The 22,371-nt window shown below is 38.7% G+C and overlaps 1 protein-coding gene across 7 annotated transcripts in view; it reads right to left on the reverse strand.

Moving 5' to 3' along the window:
- The window catches only part of LRCH2 (leucine rich repeats and calponin homology domain containing 2), a 108,063-nt gene that overhangs the window by 37,956 nt on the left and 47,736 nt on the right, over positions 1-22,371 (reverse strand). For 5 of the 7 annotated variants that reach the window (XR_004647170.1, XM_034781988.1, XM_034781989.1 and 2 more), the window contains 11 exons: positions 20,748-20,874; positions 14,764-14,869; positions 14,540-14,676; positions 12,781-12,914; positions 11,341-11,428; positions 9,897-10,008; positions 9,477-9,574; positions 9,321-9,388; positions 9,008-9,112; positions 6,426-6,503; positions 3,018-3,086 (listed from right to left, as the gene is read on the reverse strand). Coding sequence is in view for 6 of the 7 variants with exons in the window: in XM_034781988.1 (XP_034637879.1) it covers positions 3,018-3,086; positions 6,426-6,503; positions 9,008-9,112; positions 9,321-9,388; positions 9,477-9,574; positions 9,897-10,008; positions 11,341-11,428; positions 12,781-12,914; positions 14,540-14,676; positions 14,764-14,869; positions 20,748-20,874 (1,122 nt within the window). In the remaining variant the exon portion in view is untranslated. Of the gene's footprint in view, positions 1-3,017; positions 3,087-6,425; positions 6,504-9,007; positions 9,113-9,320; positions 9,389-9,476; positions 9,575-9,896; positions 10,009-11,340; positions 11,429-12,780; positions 12,915-14,539; positions 14,677-14,763; positions 14,870-15,949; positions 16,133-20,747; positions 20,875-22,371 lie in introns of those variants that run through there. The other 2 variants (XM_034781992.1, XM_034781990.1) reach the window with 2 other exon arrangements.

Genomic DNA, 22,371 nt, shown 5'->3' on the forward strand with positions numbered 1-22,371 from the left:
ATCGGCCGAACCTGCAGATGCGGCAGGTAAACAAACCGGCCCGGCCCGCCAGGGGCTTTCCCTGAACAAGCAGCGGCCCTAGTTTGAGAATCACTGCTATAGAGGATAGTCCAAAGTCACTCCCTGGGAAGAGGGAATTGGGAGGTTGACAAACCCGAGAGGGGGGAAGCTAGGAAAGTAGGACAAGGCTCAGGGGGAAAGCAGCGAGGTATGGGATAGATCAAACCTTGGCTGCCGATGACAGGGCCCCTGAGCCAGGACCCAGAGTAGAGGGCATATCCAGGTCCAGTAGGGGGCTACCAGCCACTGATGAAATGGCACCAGTGGGGCAGTGAGTAAGAAAACTGCCTGAACCCATTTTTCAAGAGGGACTTTGATAACCCGGGGGGGAAGGGGTGGAGAGAGGCAGGAAATAAGTATGGTGACCTGGCTAGAGGGGCCGAATCATGAAGAGGAGGCTGGGGTTCCTGGAGTGAGAGGGGTCCGCAGGGCGAGAGGACAAAGAAAGAGACACCATCAGGGGAGGGCACAAGGCCTGGCCAGACCTAATCCCCAGGGTGGCAAGCAGGTGGTGCTACCAGCAGTGAGTGAATCCTCTAAGAACTCATTTTTGGTTTAGACATGGATAATGTACCTTTTTCAAAAGGCACAATACACGTTAAGATGCTTGGAACCAGTCCTGTGGTGAGATACATCATACATAATTTTTAAATCACTTAAATATGTATTTATCATTTATAGACCTATTCACCAAGGAAATCCAATCTGAATAGAAAGCATTGAAAAAATTATATTTAGTGAAAATTTTACTTGTATATCTATTTCCTATTAAATACTTGCAGTAATAAATGGAAAGGCAGAAAGGAAACAAAGATCCTGTTTTTAAGTTCCATCTACTTGTGTTGATTATTCCTTACTTGAGGAAAATCCTGTTAGTTACAGACTAGGCTGCTGAGGAGAGGATTATGTTGTCACAGACAAAGGATCAGGACTCTAGGGCTCTAATTTTACTGTTCAAAACGGTTCCGACATTAAAAGGGAAGTTTGAATCTGACAAATTTGTTTCTTAGAAATAAAATATCTATATCTATTGGTCCTCTACCTAGGACTGGTTCAAACACAGACAAAAAGATGCTAGTTAAAATCTACCTTATGAAGAGGGCCTTCCCCCCCCATGATCGCTCCTGAATATACCAAGTAATTGTAATTGTGCTCTCCCCTGCCCAGTAGCTGGGTTTAGGATTTGGCATTATTCACAGATATGATTTGCAGAGTAGCTTTTCCACTCCTGATGCTTCTATTTACAATTGGGAAATGTTTATTAGCAGCCACAAACAGCAAAAACCTCCATTAAAGAACTCTAGCAAACCAACAGTATCCCTAGAAAAAAAAAACAAAATTTAGGATTAAAAAAGTTTGCTTTCAGTTTACTGCTCAATTTTAATGCCTAAATAACTTGGAAATGCACTGTTTACACCATATAGAAGTGTTTTTCAGATTACTAACAGTTTAAGTTAAACACCAAAACTAATTTTTTCAAGTTCTACTTAAATGTTCAAAGTGAGAAATTCAAAGTTACCCCCAAGTTATTCCTAACATAGATAAGAAACTAATCTGACTATATTTCAAAGAATAAAACTGGTAAATTAAACTCAATGGCCGAGAGAGCTTTTCACATTAGGGACATGCCAAAATTAAACAAAACTGACATCTAAGGGACACGATCAACTTGCATTTCTTTTAAAATTGGCAAACTAAAACAAATTCTTTTGACAGGGCACCCTTTCAAAGAGAGCGTTCTGAGTTTTTTCCTTAAAATGCCTTATAAAATTTTTACCTTTTATCTGTTCTTTTCAACCAGAAAGAAACAGACAAACTGACTAAAGAGGGCAAACAGTGAAACTGATTCTACACACAACCTGCCAAATGCACCAAGTAAACAAAATGAAAAATAAAAATATTTTCACTGACTTCTGTCAGAATAATCTTGGATGTTACTACAACATATAGTAGGCACATATCATTGACAGAAAGAAATAAGTGAAAGGGAACTATGCAATTCATTCCCAAGTATTTCAAACATGCATTATCAGAGGAACTGGTGTAAGCTTTTAGTGATCTAGAACAAAATTCTTCAATTTATAACTGAACTTCAGCAATGGAATCTGAGCGACCCAAACCATACGAATGTTAGATACTTAGGTAAGATACTAGAATTCAATTCAGTCCCAATGGTGCAGGGAAGTGCAAACTGCACCTCACTGTGCCCACCAGGGACCAAGTGGAGAGAAAAATCAAGCCTGGGAAGAGCAGGCCTCCCTGCTAGCTGCTGAACCCCCAAGTTTTCCATTGAATCAGCTCCTCAACCAGACTCTCAGCTGTGAGAACCTTACTCTGCTGAATCCCTCACCCCCCTGAGATTGATTTTCTGCTGCTGGGGACCGTGAGTCAGAGGGTGGTGTTAGCAGACACCAAGCAACTCTGGCCTTTGTTTCTTAAAAACATACCCCTTTATCAACACTGGTATAAGTAAAGTTTGGGTCTCTCATCACAAAAGGCAGATAAGGTCACCCAGTAGAGTAGCAATACAGTAAAGGGCACAGAGCGGTCCGGAATACTAATCATTTTATGAACTCATGGCTGAAAGAATAAGAACTTTCAGTTTTTTTCACACCATGAAACGTGATATCAGATCTACAGAAAAATACACTGCTGTAAAATGTCTTAATGATCATATTATACCAGAATTAAACAAAAAATAATTTCTTGAAGGAGACTACCACCACAATCCCAGAACAGCTAAAAAGTGCTCTGGTATTATTATTCCAACAGCTGTATTTCACATCCAAATTTTGTCAGTGGAAGGAGTGTGAGGCTCCCACAAAAGTCGCGAACATTCAAGGGAAGAATTCAGTCCTCATTGTTCAGTGTTCCTTCCCTACCCTGTATAAAATGTTCACAAAAAAAAAAATCTTACTTCAGTACTATGAAAGAAAGTGCTAAAAATGTCTTAATACCTTTTTTCAGATTCCACAGTCTGCTTTGGCCTGTTTCTTGTGCTTACTGAGGTCGAATGATTAAGAAGCCTACAAAGAAAACACACATTTATCTGACAGCTCTCTAGTTAGCAACCTCTGTAAAGTATACAGCGCCTTCTCCATTAAATGCTTCCTACAAAATAAACACTCTGAATATTTAAGTGGCATAGATCTTACATAGAATCTGAATGTGCTTATATAAAGAAAACCCAACAGAGCCCAGTCCTGCTTCCACTGAAGTCAATAGCAGAGTTTCCAACTTTTATGCTTTCTCAAGTCTTGCAATAGTAGGTATTTCTTTAAAAAAAGAAAACCCAAACCAAAACAACTCTTTACAATCTAAGAAAAATCCAGGTCTCCTTCCTCATTTTTTACACAAGAGGCCACCACATCAACTGTTCTCATTGGGTTTAAAGCCAGCCAGCCTTCAGCTTAGAGGCCCAGTCAGTATCTACCCAAAGACAGGAGACAGTGGGGCCTGGGAAGGCAGCGTGAGAGCAGTCAGGAAGAACATACAGGTGACTAGTGAGGCCCAGCATGGGGAGCAGAGGAAATGTAAAATAAACAGGAAACTGGCAGTGGGGTTTTGAGCAGGAGACTGCGGGAAAGGCTGAGAGAATTGGGAGGGAGTCAGAACAATGATGGGGAGAATGGCGCTGAATAAAATGGCAATTACCCTCCTCAACCCTGGAATGGGCAACTGAAGTCACCCTCAAAACAGCTGGTGGCCTATGCTTGTGTGTGCATTTAGGGGTGGATTATTACCCTGAAACAATCACACACAGTGTAGAAAGAGATGGGGCTGCCCCCCTTAAAGGATTAAAAAGACAGAAGGCAAACCAATAAACAGAGTAATTTTTATAACTGAACATTTTCAAGCAAGTCTCATGCTATTTTGGGGTTGGACTCAGGATTTTTGAATTCTTAGGACAGAAAATGTTGCACTGTAATACTCCATTGTTCTCAGTCCTGCTCACCGTGAAATCAAAGTGTACTCTTAAATTACACAAAAACCTAGAATTCAGTAATAATAATGATGATGATTGATTGATGATAATAATGATAATAAAAACAAATATGTACTAGAAGGATAAAGAGTAAAATTGGGAAAGTGAAATAGACACCTACATTTTAAGTCACAGATTAATCATTCTCTTACAACTGTCTTTAGTAGCAGTGAATTAATTTTAACTGTGGACTTGTATCACAGGCTTTCATTCAACCTCATCATAGGTGGCTCAGCTTAATGGTACTATAAACACTTTTCAATGACAGGGTAAGTGTTGTATGGTGGTGTGACTGTACAAATCTCATTCAACGCAATAAAATCATGCAGATTAAACTCTGAAACTGGAAAATATACTCCCTCCAGTCCACATTCCCTATATTCAGTCTTTAAGGACTGAATATTTTGGGGTGTTTTGACGTAGGGAAAAAAAATTTTAAGTATCCAGAACAAATACTTACATAAGACTACAATGTTTGTGCTATGTGATATAGCAAATACTGTAATATAATGAAACCATTTTAGGATCATTCGTTTTCAGGAAATATTTCCACTGAAGTCAGTGGACAATTTAGAGGATACTGATGGTAAAATAAGACCCTTGGAATAGAATTGAAGATTAAAAAATGGAATAATTTGAATCACTTAACTTTGATGTCACAACCGAAACTGTCAGTGTAGATAAAATGATTTCATGTAAGACTGACATGCAGTTTTAGAAATAAGCCGTTTGACACATTAAATAGTAACGACGTGTGCAGTTTTGCTGGTTGAAGCTATTTCCATTAATGATACAAGTCATTGATGTTTCCAATCATTAAAAACCAAGACATTTATATGGGTGTTCAAATATATTTTAAATACTGTACTTGTAAAAATAAATTCAGAGCTTTTTTCCAGTATTGAAAACAGTCTGGAACGGTATACTCAAAAATGAATTCTTAGAGTAAATGCACTAGTAAGTAACAGCAAATTCAGTATCTGTCAGGTTAGTGGTTGGATGTTTGACTAGTCAGGGCTTTTCGAATTTCCTGTGAGACTGAATGACAGAGCTAAATGGATTTTTGCAGGTTCGTTGGGAAAATGTTGTCTACAACCTGTTTATAAAACTGCATGGAAGCTAATTAATCTGTATTTACTAAGTTTCCAAGCCCAACAGTTCAAGGTAAAATTCTCTGAACTGGGAAAAAAGAGTCATTCGTTCATTCCAAACATTGCCCCACCCCTTGAGAACATTATACTTTTCTCAAAAAACAAACCAACCACCAGACATTAGAAAGCTTTGTAACTCCAAAACTAAGATTCCATTTTATAAAAAAAAAAGTCAACAAACTGAAGGGTCTAATGAAAAATGAATGTGTCAAGTCGCTCACAAATTCTTAACTCAAGTTATTCTCAGAGTGATGCTACCAGGACAGATTCCACCATTTCCATCCACATCACATCTCTTCACACTCAACCCTCACTCTTTATAGTACATGACAATCAGTAGTTGAAGGGAGTCTGGCCTTATTTATCACTAGAAGAGTACTTCCGTATTTCTTTGCAAGACATATAGCATGAGTACCATCGTTTTTCTCCTGTTTAAAAAGATTCCATGTCCTGACAATTATACAAATTTTGCTGTACAGCAAACTAGTGTATACAATCTCCACCTGACCGTCATGAAGTTTAATTTTTGCATGGTAAATGAAAATCACTCAGATTTTCAGTCTTCCATTGACAGACATTACAAGTACAGCATCTTCTCCAAACTTCAGATTAGAAGGAATGATGGGGGGCTGACCTTACCTGTGCTTACTTTCCAAAGATTAATAGGTTGTTTTGTTTTTAAATAATGTGGAATCTTCACTTGGCTCTAATGTTTGTGTTTCCTGAATACACTACACTGTTCAAGAATTTTCCAAGTCAAGTGAAAAATTGTGTCATGACACCTTAACTGGATGTTAAAAGATTTTTGCCTGGAAGTCCCCTTAGCTTAAAATACTCAAGAATTACTCAGTGACAGGAGTCCCTGCAGAATATGCCAGGTTTACAGGACCTTGGTGGGTCTTGCAAGTGGGGTAAGGAATTCAGATGGATTCTAAAATCAATAGGCAGAAGGCCTGAAAAAAAAAAAAAAGTCAAGCTTACAATTGGAAGTTACCGCTGAATAGCTAATGTTAAATTTCCTAATGTTCTGAAATACAAACGCACTTCCTCTTGGACAATATTGAACGTGTTCATAACAATTTAGTTTGTGATCAGTTTTTTGGCCATTAAATATCCTATACTAATTCACTCAGTTACTTTGTTCTATTTTGCATAAGCCAAGTCTTGATAATATTGCTTTTGTCTAACATGCGATCTTCAGAGTTTTAAGCTCCACAAACACTAGATACCTGGATGCACGTCCTGCAGCCCTCGTCCTCTGGAAGAGTTTTTCACTGAATGAAGTTCTATAGGTTAATGGTCTCCGTCTGTATTCACATTTCATGTACACCAAACCCAGAGATGGAAGAAGGAAGCAGGAGAAGTTGATGGGAGAGGACAGGGAAGTCATTAGTATAGCAAGCAGAAAAGAAAAAGAGGATAGATTTCACAGGATTAAAAGAAAACATGCTAAATGATCAGAGTTAAGGTTAATAAGAAATTATTAGATTGCACAAATTTTAGAGGAGTCCATGTGATCAGGTCAAAATTGCACAATCTAAATGTTTACAAAGTTGTAGATCCAAAACCAGAAATATTTCAACTGTTAATCTCTAATTCCAATTCTTATTGCGGTCACTACAAGGAATTATACAGTCACAAAAAATTATGATAAAAATCAGGGCCGACTTACATCTTGCTATATTTTGCTGACTGCATATAGTTTAAATCAGTGCTGAGTTTGTCTCCACATTTTAAAAAATGCACACAAATATTAAATACGAGTGTCACAGATATAGCAGTAAAGCTTAGCAAATCAATAGGTTCATGCAAGTATAACCATTGCAATGCCAACCAAAGCAGAATGTAGAGTTCTGAACTCAATTACTAAATACAACACAGTAACGGCTATGCTTAACAAAAGTAATTTAAAGCAGCACTAGGTTAGAAGTCTGGTCACAGAGGAAACGTTTGGTGTAACAAATGATGACATAAGGAGATTTACAACATGTTTTTCCAATATAATTATCACCATTTAAAAAAACTAACATGACTGTTTTGAAACAATGTTTACTATAATTTTTAAATATTGTTTATATTTTATAGTACAGAAAGAATTCAAAATATTTTCTTTTCTAATTTCTTTTTTGCCAGTTGCCAGCTAACCAGGACTAAACATTACTGTTTCCTACTTATCTCTCTTCCTTAATAATATTTCCCTTCCCTATGGACACGTCCACATTCCTAAATACTTTAAATAGAATTACAAGTCATTATAGCTATAGAAACATTCATATTATCTTTTCACACAGTTAATATTAAACTCAGCTAACACCAATTCATTAGTTGTGATATAATAAGTACTCAATGGGGATAAACTCTGGCCAATTTCTAAAGCTTGACAATATGCAGCTGCAATATCAGGATATTTTAGGGTTTAATATCTTTCACAATGTTTGAAGACAAACAGATGTGTAGCATCCCCAGCATCTCATTGCGATGCTGAAATTTAAGACACTAATGAAAACTGTATTCATCGGATTATGGAATGTGTCATCTTGCTAGATTGCTGCCACACTCTCTCTGCTTCCTTCAGTCTTGCTCCTGCACAGCTGAGCACATTGGTGGGAAATCCTATGACCATGCAGATTCCCCTACTACAAATACTCTTTAACCCCTCTTAGTTCTGCCATGTTCCTTATAGAACACCACTTCTTCACCATCACTGAATGCCACATCCAGAAATCCATCTGCCAATGTGCCACTGACTCGCCCAAATAATCCTCTCAGAGCCCTTCCATTCAGGATTGCACTGGTTCTATTCCATTCTCCCCAACATCAAATACAAGCTTCTGGTCCTTATCAATAACAACTTAGCCCTTCCTTACTTATCCTCTCTTGTATCTTCTCATATTGCCTTCTTTCCCCTTCTCACTCCATCACCCGTTTTTCCCATTCCAGGAGCACCTTTTTATTTTCTTCCTTGTTACACATATATATAGAATACCCTGCCCAAACTAGTCCATAAAACCACTCTCCTTTCCCACTCCAAATCCCTCCTCAAGAGCCCCTTCCTCTGCAATGCCCATTGGAAACTGCCAGCTAGCTAGATGGCCAGGATGGACTACTGCTATTCAACTTGTTTGTGTGTTTTATCATTTGAAAGACACATGCTTGAGCAAGGGTCCTCCCTCCTCATCCTTTAGCAAAATGTTATATCTTGGTAGTCTGAATGGAGGAGTTATCCTCTAAAATCTGGTATCCTTCATTCACTGAAAACTTCATATTCTGTAAAAATAACAAACCACACACAAGCAGTACATGGTGCTAAATGGTCATTTATAATCTATGCTTAGAGCATTTTAGCACATCAGCAATAATGCCAAGAATTTGTCATTACTAGTTTCCATCATTTTTACATAGGAGTGTCTCACTTTGAAAACTGCCAGTGTTAAACACCTGATCAGATAATCAATGACTAGCTTAACATTATGAAACATAAGATGTTCACATCAAATGAATTTCCTGCTCTCCTTTCCACTAGATGAGCAATGAAAAAAATAATAATTAATTGCTATCTATCACAATATACAGGTTACATCTGGACACTGTTGCTTCTCTGTCAAGCGATTTTATGAAAACAGACAAGAGACACCCCCCCCTAAACATTTGGTATAAATTTGCTTGACTGTTTAATGTCTTTAGTTGCACAAGTGTATCCTCAAAGCAATAAAACAAACAAACGAGAGTTTTAACCAGACAACTTACATGGAAAAACAAATGGGTTAGACAAGTTGTGTGCCATGTTTACTGTAGTTGGATTTCGTATTACCTGTTTTTCTGCTCTTGTTGCAGTAGCTGAGCGGCTATTTTTCTCAAGTCAGTCACTTCTTTCAATTCATCATCTTCCTCTGCCAATAGCTGCTCTTTCTGAAGCCTGAAAGATGAACGTTCTGTTTTCAGCAGGTTATGGAAAGGCATGCATGTTTGGGGACTTGTTTTTTTAAGCAAATGATCGTGTTACTTGACAGCAAAAAACTCTTCCTAAAAGCTGATCTTCTGCCCAACTGCAGGTGCTTGTACCCACTATCGCAGAACTCTGCTTTGGAAATATTGACTTCTCAAGAGATATTTATAAGGCCTACCTTTTTTCATCTCCCCACTCATCATTCCCTTCTATTTTCTGCAATTTCTCAGGGTGTTTTCCTCGTTCCTTATACAGAAGGAAAAAAAATTAAGAGTTTAGACATTAATGACCAAGATGCGCCATCTAATGTTTTCCACTTATTAAGTTACGTTACCTTAACATAAGAGACAAACGGTCCCATTTGTACATCTCCTTGTTCAGGAATAGCTGCATCTTCTGTGTTAGGGTCAATGTAATCATACACCTCCTGGTCTAGGGATGATTGATCAAGTTTGAAAAAAAGAAAATGTTAAACAGTTCTCTCAACCTAATGTTATTCCTAAGAGGTACTTGTGACAAAGTCAAATATAACTAATACAGTGAGCTCTTGCTATATAGCTAGACAAGATTTTCAAGAGATGGCTTTTTCTTTGTTGTATGTTTGTTGATCTTATATTTATAATTTTATTACAATGTTGCTTGAGTATAAATGCACAGATCTAATACATCATATAATCTTGTGCAGTGCTTAACGAAAATTATCTGCACCTGAAACAATACAGTGTTTCTGTGTACTAAAAAGATTAGGCATTACCTTTATGTGAGTCAAATCTACTTCCTATTAAATGATTGTCATTCCTTAACGTCTGTTCCCTCGTCGATTCTGATACCTGAGAGTGAAGGCTGATTGTGTCATCATCAGATGGCTGCAAAGAATAATCAGAATTAAAACATGACTGGCATATTAATTACTCAGCTTACTGATAAACCACAAATTACAACATAGAATCTGAATGTCGTTAAAGAGCCTACTATGAGGGAAGATTTAGGTGAAACACTTATAATGAATGCAAACTGTGGTCAAGACATGTTTCGTTTCATCTGAAAGACACTACGTTTTATTTACAGTGCCCTGCAGCACAATTTTGGGGCCACTGGTCTCTTAGCTGAGTAAAGTGTGTTACCTACAAAATCAACAGTTTCTGAAGCACACAGACATTTCTCCACCCAAACAATTACCAAGCACAACCACACTTAATTAAAGGAGCTGTGATTCTGTCCATTAAGTTTGTGTGGCCACTTTACTTCTAATCAGTTTGACCTTTCTTGACATAATCCTGGAATACTCCTCCACTTTACAATTTCCTACGAACAATCTAATTATGCTTCAGATGAATTTGCAAGTACATTTTTTTAGCCTAGACTTAAATCTTCCCTTAGTCCCAGTTTTATAATTTTACCATATTCAATTTTAGTACTGCTGTTACTCAAACTGTAGTTGATTACACAAAGATTCATACAGCTACATAAGCAAGCTATTGGAAAAATAGGATAAAAACCCCAATTCCCTTATAGTTTTTAAATGTTGTTGATAATATGGCTAATATGTCAATCAATAGTCCCCATTAATAAACAGCCAATGCAAAGAAAAATACATTATACCTCAACTTATATTAAAACAGAAATGATTAGAAAAACAAAAGCAACTCTCAAATTAATTGTTCCCTGTTTTAAAAAATGATCTTGCATTTTCTATCTGAAAATGGCCAAACAAGCCACCACTGATTTGGTTCAGAGTTCAATTTTAAAAAAGCTTGGAGTAGGGTGACAGAGCACCATGCAACTAAGGGCTAAATATTCAGAGGGACATATAAATAATGTTAATATTTAGTGTCATCATTCTATGCTTGACAGCAAGTTTCACCATCAGAAGTTGGTCCAATAAAAGATATTACCTCACCCACCTTGTCTGTTTAATATTCTGGGACCACACAGCTACAACTACACTGTTTACAGTAAGTTTGTCGCACATTTTACTGAGTTCATTTAACTGCAATATGCATTGCATTTAAGCTTTCTCAAATTCTACAAAGCACATCTGAATGACAAAGAAATAAGCAATTTAGCGCAGCAAAATTATGCACAAGCTAAACAATAAACTGCTTCTGTAAATGAAGAAAATTACTGTCCTTTCAGCCCTCTTCTATCAACACAGAAAAATAAAAAATATACAGTGAATAGTAAAAAAAACCACTCACTTCAGTTGTAGACAATCTTTTATCCCCATTATCACTGCCAATGCCAGAGTCAGGACCATGATTTTTATTGGGATAAAAGTCTTCCATACTATAACAAAGAGAAGGCATTGCAGGTAAGACAAGATATCGCTTTTCTAAATGGTAAGTGAAAGGAAGACACCATTTTGAAGATGTTTCCCCCCATATCTCTATGGTTGCTGGGACAAAGGGTTTATTGCTTTCTTTTACACCTATCTGTGACACAAGACCCACTATAGAAATGTTAGTGTGCTGAGAGGCTATTTTAAAGAAGGATATCAGATAGAAATTTAAGGTTGAGAAGATCAATTGGGTTATCTCGTCCAACTTCCCAAAAAATTCAGGATTGTTTCCCGAAGTCCATTCAAGCGCTGTGTGAATTTCAAGTGCAATATTCTGCACTAACCCCCCACAGAGACACTCATTCTGCACTAAGAGTTCCTTCTCGCAGTTTAGCTTAATCCACTCTCCGTGCAGAATAAGAGTGTCCACGTGGGGAGCTAGTTTAAAATAGCTATTCCAGGCTATTTCCCAGTGTAGACAAGCCCTCAGGTGTGGTATTGTGTCTGATATCCAGCCTACATTCACATTTGTACATTTTCATCTCATTATGCTTTGTTAAGCCCCTTTGATAACTAACTCGTTGTTCTCTCACAGAGGTTGAATGTTCCAGAGATCCCTGTCACAGCAAACAGCTTTTCTCGGTTATTCAGCACCAAGTCAACAAATACTGGCACAGGGTGTGGATGAAATTTTAAGTATATTGGCAAGGGTAAAGTCTTGTGCTGTAGGTAATACAGTTTCCTAAAACAAGACTGGTTAAAGACTGTTGATATCAGATAGTTCTGAAGCAGTTAACAGAAGTATCTTAATTGAGAAAGTCCAGCAAAATATATTGCACTTTTTACTTCATTTGAACTTTTCAGTTTGATTTCTCTTGTTTTTCTGAAGCTTTGTAAGGTATTTCTCATTTTATAATTCCTTATAAATTTATGCAGCTGGATCAGCATTGGAAGGCAGGCTTTCCATCTAGCAATACAGTTCTATTTTGAGCAAGCTCAGAGGAATATAACTTCAATACTAGACTGTACTGTAGTAGTATGAAAAAGAAAAGCTGCCCATTTCAAAACACGCATTCAAAATCCATCTTTATTCTAATTTCTGATGTACTCTACTACTGAAAATTTGAAAAAGTACAATTACTATTGGCTTTGTAGCAAAAGATAACAAGAATGAAGAGAGAGAATGTAATTGATATAATTCTTCTTGAAAGCAGTTAATCAATTAACTTGTAATAATGATGCCTTAAAAGTAAATACAACTATTAAAATTACATGACCTTATTGTGAGAGTAGTTCTCCATTATCCTAAACACTTATTTCATAGCAAACATTAAGTAGTTCTAAAGAAGAACGGTTATACCTGTCTGTGAGTGGCTGGGATGGGATTCTTTTACCCAGTGATGGAAGATCTAAGGAATCTGGTTTTTTATCTATTCTGAGGCATTCTTGAATACTGAGGAATTTAAATATGTGAACTTTGCCCTTTAAACATATCTGTTAAGAAACACATGAAAAAATTAATTTAGATGCATGGCATATTTATAATATCATACATCAGATACTGTCTACATTTAAGAGTTATTTTCATTTACTTTCTACTATTCAAATGAAAAAAAATGGAGCTTTAGTAGTTTAGCAGTCAGGGTGGAAAAAAAAATCTAATTGTCCAGAAGCCCAAGACAAGCAGACCTACTCTTTGGGTACATAAAACTGCCAGGGCTGCCTGCCTGCCTGCCGAGTAAGGTCAGCAGAGAAGGCTACCCGTGGTCTGAATGACATCAGGCACAGAGACAAGGTGGGTGACGTGATGTGTCTTATTGGACCAACTTCTCTTGGTGAGAGACAAACTTTTGAGCAGTGTAAGCTCGAAAGTTTGTCTCTCTCACCAACAGAAGCTGGTCCAGTAAGAGGTATTACCTCAACCACCTTGCCACTAATATTCTGGGAGCAACATGGCTACAACAACACTGCATACATCAGACACAGAAGCATCAGAATACCGATCAGAGGGAAAGGTACCAGGGTGGCTGAAGCCGCAACAAAGGTAAATAACATCTCAGGGATCAGGGAGGAAAGGAGCTGAGTTTGGACATTTCTGATACATGCTGTATGAAACTCAATACATATCAAACTAAGCCAGTATATGGGTTATAAACAAACAAAATTAAACTCCAACATTAATTTTCTTGTCAAAGTTGTTTCTAATAAGTACAACTCATACAACTGTATTAAAGTAAATTTTATGATGTTTTTTCCCTTTCTGACATTTGAAAATAAAGTGCTATATAATACCAAGATAAAAACTACGCTGACCTGGAGTCAAGGTTGTGTACGTATCAGTAATTTAACGGTTAAAAAAAGGGATGTAGCAATTATCTCCAAAACAAGCATCACAAGCCCAGGAATATTAGAATTAAACTTAAAAGAAATCCAAAGATGTTAAGGTATGGAAATGCAAAGATATCGCTGTTTGGGTGCCTTTAATCCACCCTGTAATGACGTTATTCAATAACTAATTCAATTACCATGCAATTATGACTAGTGCCGGATATTGTTTGTAGTTTCAGATTAGATTAAACTGATTTTTAAGACTTTTGGGGGTGGACCTTGCTCATTATGTTTCTATAGGGCTGGGTTGAGGAAAAGATCAGCAACATAAAGCAAGTGGAAAGAACAAGCAGAAACATGGATGCAGAGAAAGAAAGATGTTTGTGTGTGGGAGAAAGACGACTGACCCTAACATTCACACCTACAATTTTTCTCCTGAGTTAAATCTTTGGATGTTCATGACAATTTATCAGACTACCCCATAATATAATCAGCATTAGCCTGATTTTCAGGGGTTTATTCATAGGTTGGTTTTTTTTTATTTATTTTTTAATTAAAGGATAGAATGGACTATTACAATTATCTAGTCTGGCCTCCAGATTAAGTAATGTAAAAGGTGGGATGAATGACTAAACTACAAAATAATGTTTTGAGCAAAGGATTATGGGTCAAGAAATGCCCTTATGATATTTTCTTGTGCCACTGCCAGTTGGTTGGTAATTAACCTAACACATCTCATCCTTTCTTAAAATCCTGGAAAAGTTGAGAAAATGGAAGTTTTTTATACTAACCTGTGCCGGTGGTATCTGCATTGGATTGTTATCCAAAATTATTACTTGTAAATGACGTAATTTCCTGTAACAAACTGGGATCTCTGTAATTTTATTACAAGAAAAATCCAGCTTTACCAAGGGAAGGTCTCCCAATTCTGTTAAGGGGGAAAGAGAACAAAATCAGACACCCTCATGTTTTGTGTAATTGACCTAGTTCAACACGAGGATGGTGAGCAGCTTACCATCTGGCAACACATGGAGATTATTTCTTCTAATGTTTAATTCTCTAAGTGACTGGAGTTTTCCTATTTGCTGGGGAAGGACCTGAATCTCATTGCAGCTGATATCCTAAGTAAAAGATAATGTGTCAATGAGCTGAATAGCTCGATTGAAATTAAACAAAGGAAAAATTTCAGTGAAAGCTATTACAAAAACACGTTTTAAAGAACGATATTCTCATTCCTTTTTTTCCCCCCTTTTCTTACCAAATTGAGAGCTGCTATAATCTAGCTCTCAGGAGAGTCTTTCCCAATCTGCAGCAACATTTGGTAGTGTGGGAGTCCAATCAAGGAGTCTAATCCAATGGACAAGGAAAGGCCACTTTGAGATTTGCACTGGACCCAATCAGGAGATCTGGATTTGATTCCCATCTGTCTTTTGTGTAACTGCAGACAGCTCACTTACATTCTGTACCTCTGCAAAATGGGGATAATAATTTTTCTTCTTCCCTATGTTACACAATCACCTGAGACCACTGGATCTAAAATGATGAGTCTCTACTGTATCGGTTCCAAAACTGTGGGTTGCAACACCAAATGGGGTCACACCATCAGCAGAGGGGATGACGGCAATCTCTAGTGTGTGGAAAATGCCATTTTGTGCCACGCAGCATAACCTTGCATGTACAGTGAGTGCAAGGTCACAATGCATGGAGTACACCATTTCACTCTACAAAATGGCATCCTCTGCATAGTGTGACCTCACACGCACCAGACATACAAGGTCACACTATGCAGAGGATGCCATTTGCAGAGGGTGCCATTTTGTAGAGCATCCTCCATGCGGCATGACTTCACACATACGGAGCGTGCGAGGTCACGCTGTGCAGAAGTTGCCATTTTGCTCTATAAAATGGCATCCTCCATGCTGTCTGTGGTCACCAGCAGGAAATACTTCATTAAGATAGGGTTGTGCTAGCAAAAAGTTTAGGAACCTGCTGCTCTACTGCCTCAGGAAAAAAAAAAATATCATTCTGGTCTCACAAAGGCTGCTGTGGTTCAGCCACAGTGAATAAGCAGCGTTTACACCTACTTCTCACAGGTGTTGCAAGACTAAATTAACGTTTGTTTAGGCATTCATGTAAGCGTGGGAAGGAAACTCAACAAGGCGGACAACACCATAAGGTAGGTGGTGAAGAAGTGGATGTACCTTCCTCAGAGGGCCAATAATGAACTGGTGGACATCTTGCATAGGCAGGGTAGTGTCAACATTCTTTGAATGGTGATCTATGCAACATTGTGGTGATCACTCGCACATTCTGTCTTTTGACATACCAGGACACTATGGTGAGGAGCACTGCAGCCAGTGCTGTGCGTGATGTCAGCAGGAAGCGAATAGCTAGGGCCCCTTCCAGCCAAGACGTTGCCACATACTTGAGTGGCTCCCCGGAAGGCGAATTTGGAACAGACTGGGGAGACACTGCTTCACTTTGGACTTGTACCCACAATGCTACATGATGGCTGCAGCAGCTTATTGGCTGCCTCTGGACTTGGTATGAGGAACATCAGGAGCTGGGAGTCTTGGGGCCACAGGTCAAGAACATCGAGCACACAGTCATTACTCTGACAGCAAGGACCATACTCAAGAGGACACTGAACAATGCCATCCGTTGGCAGTAAGTGGAAAACCTGAGATGGAAGTTGGACCAGGTCAAGGCTTTCGAGGTGGCTTTTGAGGTGACAAGCAAGTGGGATGCCAGCAACCACTTCCTCCCCAGGGACAGTTTCACCTGATTTGCCGACTGGAAATTCAACAACAGGGCTTGGCTCAATTGCATCCTGCTGAACGGAGTCATTGCGCCACAAAATGCGCCACACCACTATCCAAGACCACCTAATCAAGGCCATTCTACCAACCGTGGCAAAGGTTGCAGTGAACTCCACTGTCCTTGGAACAGAGAATCAACTGCGACTGGACATAGTCATTACTAATGAGGAACAGAAGGTGGTCGTCATGGTGGATGACAGTTCCTTTTGAGAACAGAACCCTGACCTTCTGCGGTGCCAGAGCTCGAAAGCTGAAGAAATACACCCCCCTGGCTGATGCTTTGAGGGCCAGGAGTTACAAGGTTCAAACACATGGACTGATTGTGGGAGCCTGGGGCACCCGAGATCCTGGTAACAAGCGAGTACTACTAGAATGTGGAATCAGTCAGCTCAGTGCCCGGCTAAAGCAGTGACTCACAGCATCAGACACCATCAGGTGATCAAGAGACATTTATTTAGACTAGAATAAATCACCAGACATTGGCAATACCAGGAGAAATGAGCTACAGTGCCAATGAGAAGCAAAGACAGGAAAGTAGCTGAAATTCTTCTCTGGTGGACCGTATTTATTCATGGACAACCTACTTTACATTTTCGATTACTGAGGGACAATCTACACTCATTATTATATTTTCCACAAGCTACTCTTAGTATAAAACTTTCCATGAGTGATGTATCTGATGTATCTTGAGTATTTTCTAAGTGTACTGTTAAATTTATTAACCCTAATTTGAGATATTGCAGATTATGTATTATATCCATTTTATGACTTTTTAAATCAAACTTGCTACTTTTGGACAATTTAACATTATACTCTGATGAATAGAAACTTCTTTATTAACCAGTGTTTTAGATAATTTTAGCATAAGCTTTAATAAAATATGGAGAAGACCTAAAAACTTATTTCTAACCTGGCTGAACACTGGTTCAACAAGAGAGACCTCTAGCTCCAGTTTTCCAAGTGTGATTCATGTGTGCAATGATAACACTTACATGTCTAATTACCCAATTCTGCAGATGAAAACTGGATGTTCATTTTAAAGGGTAGGTCTCTAGACATAAATCCAGCTTTTCTCCTGTGCAGCTCCCCTGCTCAGGCGGTGGGACAAGTGACTCCACTCCTGCGTATGTGTGCCCATTCTCTCTCTTCCGCCTCCCTACTTTAGGACAGAATTCCTTCCCAACATCTCTCTCCAGAGTCCATTTGACTACCTGGGTTGCCTACCAGTCTTAAATGTTCAACGTGGATTGTTAACCAGTTTTCAGTACACTTAAATAATAGTTTAACAGAGTTTTCTATTCCAAGTCCATGAAGTAAATAAGGAAGGGTGATAAATAACATTAAAAATTTACACTTCAGTTTTATTTGTGGCAACAAATGCTTTTTAATCTGTTGAATTTTCTTGATAATTATAATGCAGATCATCAAACAATAGTGGAAATGGACATGAAAGGGTATTTAAGCACCAGGATTAAAAACACCTTCATGTTGTGTACAGCTGGCAGTGTGCTTGAAAACCACTACAGTAAAGGCAGCAGAGCACAAACCTACATACAGGAGCTATATTTAATATTCAAGATCTCATTTTACACCTTGTGGTGGATTTTTTATTTCTGGCAATATTTTACATGCGCATATACAGAGCACTGCAGGTCTAGATTTCTGTCAGTGAGTGATCCCATGGATCTGTAATTTTAAAAAGCCAGAATGTTCAAGTTCTACATACATACAGTATAAGAAAGAACATTTTAAATGTTGCAGAAGTGATTAGAAGAGCATACACAATTATATTACCAAAGTTCCAGAGTAACAGCCGTGTTAGTCTGTATCCGCAAAAAGAAGAACAGGAGTACTTGTGGCACCTTAGAGACTAACAAATTTATTAGAGCATAAGCTTTCGTGGACTACAGCCCACTTCTTCGGATGCATATAGAATGGAACATATAATGAGGAGATATATATACACACATACAGAGAGCATAAACAGGTGGGAGTTGTCTTACCAACTCTGAGAGGCCAATTAATTAAGAGAAAAAAAGCTTTTGAAGTGATAATCAAGCTAGCCGAGTACAGACAGTGTGATAAGAAGTGTGAGAGTACTTACAAGGGGAGATAGAGTCAACGTTTGTAATGGCTCAGCCATTCCCAGTCCTTATTCAAACCGGAGTTGATTGTGTCTAGTTTGCATATCAATTCTAGCTCTGCAGTCNTGTATATATATCTCCTCATTATATGTTCCATTCTATATGCATCCGAAGAAGTGGGCTGTAGTCCACGAAAGCTTATGCTCTAATAAATTTGTTAGTCTCTAAGGTGCCACAAGTACTCCTGTTCTTATATTACCAAAGGCACTGAATCTGAATTTCTACAGAAATGGGGGGCAGGTGTTTACGATGTGCAGTGAGATAATAGTGCACCTCAACACTGACAAGTCACCAGATCTAGCCCAGGTCCTCATTGTTCTATCAAGTTATTATACAGCCATTAGTACACTCAGAATCCATTCTGGGTGCAATTGTAGACAGACTGCAAAAAACTAATCTTTGCTTAATACCAGATTGCTTCCTCACATTAATTATTACTTGGCAATTAATTCTTACTTGGCTTTTGAAGATGAACTTTATGAAACCCCTGTAAAATCCCCAATAGTAAAAACATTTATCCCATTTTCAAATGGTAAAGATGTCAGATTCAAGGGGCTTTAAACAGTGAGTAAACATATGAAAGATACCTTGACAAGGTACTTTCAAATGCATTGACTAGCTGATCAAAATTTAGTATTCTTCTCCCCTCCCTTCCCCCAAAAAAATGTTTCTTTACCCACACAGAAGGCATAGTACAGACCCACAAGAGAAAGGAACAGGATAAATAATGGGAATTCATTTCACCAACATATTTCACAAAGGAAACTGAGTTAAATCTTTATTTCTGACTTTTCAAATGAAAAAACTGGGACCTGGAATATGCTCATGTTTCATTACAGGTGTGAGTGCAATGTTCTAGACTTATCACAAAACTAAGCATATCTGTTACAGGTGAACTACAGCGAAAATTAAGTTAAAAGACCCAACTTCATTTTATAGTAAGTGAGGCTACATTCCTTCATAATTTACTTGTTACTACATATTAAACTGAGAAACCATATTCAATAGAGGTTTCCCAGATCTGTCTTTTATGTCACTGTATTAAGAGAAAGTTTGATTACTTACATATTTCAATGTTTAGTTATTCTAAATTGTTAATAACTCAGTAAATGTACTTTGAATTCTGCAATATACTGTACTTTTGTAACATGCTATCAGACACTGACCATGCAATAATTAAGTTGGCATTCTGCATCAATGTGGACCCAGAACTGTACAGGAGAGACTCCCCATAACCTGGAGGGATTAGGATCCAGGAGGTTCCTTAGCTTGTCCCTGCCACATGGCCTTTGGGAAAAACTACAATGGGGAACCAGTCAGACTCCAGCCAGTAGGAGCACAAGGAGCCAAAGTAGGGAGTTCTGGACATTTTGGGTAGATCTACACACAGTTTTGGAAACCCACAAGACCAAGCCTCCCAGCCCAAGTAAACAGATCACCCGCTCCCTGAGGCTTCAGGCCCCAAGCTCCAACCCAAGCTACAACTTCAAAGAGCGGTATACACAGCTGTTTTTATGCTAGCACTAGCCCTGCTAGCTCAAGTCTGTCAACCTGGGCTGGGAGACTTGCTCCCCTGGCTTCAAAGCACTGTGTAAACATACCGTCAGAGAACTTCGCACAGTTTTGACTTGTCTTTCTTTGCCCTGTGCCAATCAGCTGTTAGCGCCACCCTCTCCATTCCCCTCACTTCCCCTTCCCTGTTAGTTTATCTCCTACGTAATTCCTTCCCTCCACCCCCACCAAAAAAATACAGGCAACAACATGACGTTTGCTACCGTCATATTGTTCACTCTGCTTTTGTCTTATATCCCCTTCCCCGACCAGATGGGGGTCTTTCTGCTGTAAGCTCTTTATGGCAGGGACTGTTTTCTACTCTGTACAGTGCTTAGCATAACGGGACCCCACTCTTAGTCAGCCCTTTACACTACCATAATAAACTACTAATAGTAGTAACATCAAATGATAACTGATTAGTGCGGTAAAAAAGTATCTATACTGTAAATACACTGAACACTGATGTACACAATTATACTCACCAACTCCATCAGGTCTCTTAACTTTCCAATTTCTTCTGGAAGGGATACCAGCTTATTATTACTGACAACCAAAACTTTAAGTGGCAGGTCAAACAGGTATTTTGGCAATGTTGCTAAAAGATTTCGACTGAAAAGGGAAAAAAGATTACATTGAGAGAGTCTTTTGAAGCTTGTATGAATTCCAAGAAAACATTCTCTCTGTTCCAATAGGTATTAAAGTACACAGCAATACCCCTCATTCAAATTTTAGCTGTTCCCCAGTGTGAATCACTTACATGAAAAAAGCCTGCCTTAGCCAAATAAATTCCATGTCCCCATTCAATTTGAATAAAATAGTGTTCTAGTGTAATAATTTAGCCTTCCAATAATATGATGTAAATCTAGGGAACAAGATGCAATTATAAAAACATTTCAACGTCTTGGCAGACCAGCCTGTACAAGTAATGTCAGGTGAAATGGACTCAAGATAAACAAGACAAAATAAGCAAACCCACTGACTTGTAAATTGAATCTCTGGGCTTGTCTACACTTGAAAAGCTACAGCAGAACAGCTGCACTTTAGAGTAGATATTACCTAGGCCAGGGGTTCTCAAACTGCGGGTGCTCGCGAGGTTATTACGTGGGGGAGTCGCAACTTACCTCCATCCTAAACCCTGCTTGCCTCCAGCATTTACAATGGTGTTAAATATATTAAAAAGTGTGTTTAATTTATTGGGGGGGGGGGTCACACTCAGAGGCTTGCTGTGTGAAAGGGGTCGCCAGTAAAATGGCAGGGGTTCTCCTGTCAGTGTAGGTAACTCCTCTCCCCAAGAGGCAGTACCAAGATTGTTGGAAGATTGAACTTAGATTGGCTTAAACTATGTCACTCTGGGGGTGTGAATTTTTCTCACCCCTGAGCACCGTAGCTGGATTGATCTAATTTGCTAGTGTTAGGGCTTGTCTTCATTCCAACAGTAGAGTCTAGTTACTCCACTCCAGCTAGCCTAGCTCAAGAGAATGACCCACCACACTGTGAAACACACAAGCTATACAGTGATTTTGACTAGCAACACAGAGGGAGAGTTGAGGGAGCTGTTTTGGGTAACCACAGACAGAGACAGAGCCTGCAGGAGTGTCTGAAAGCAGCTGAGTCCTTCCTCCTCTTCACCAAGCAAGGATACTCCCCCAGAGAAGTAAAGCGCATCATGGAACAGGCCACCCAAATACCCCAAGAACCTGCTTCAATGCAGAAATAAACCCCCCTACTTAAATGTGCATTTGTTCTAGTTTTGTTTAAGGAGGTTTTTTCCTGCATCTTTTATCCCCAGAAGCAGAAAAGGATTGTGCTTTGCAGCCCTTTGCACAGGAAAAGAAAAACAGCGTAGGTCTCTCAGACGTCACTAGTGCTCTTTAAATCCTCCACAAAGCAGACCATTCTTACTCTGCAAATTTGCCAGTGCACAACTTCCTAAATATTCCTTCCTGTTTCAAATTTGGTCCTGTATACATCTCCATAAGCGTCTGACTAAACTTCACTTGAAATTATGAGTTAAAAAAAAAAAAAAAAAAGAGACAGGACATGGGGGGGGTAGCATTGGAGCTTTCAAGACATGATTAACAATTATTTTTCCTGAATCCTCTCTAT

The sequence above is a fragment of the Trachemys scripta genome, chromosome 9, assembly GCF_013100865.1.
Source record: "Trachemys scripta elegans isolate TJP31775 chromosome 9, CAS_Tse_1.0, whole genome shotgun sequence".
Taxonomy (NCBI): Eukaryota; Metazoa; Chordata; order Testudines; family Emydidae; genus Trachemys; species Trachemys scripta.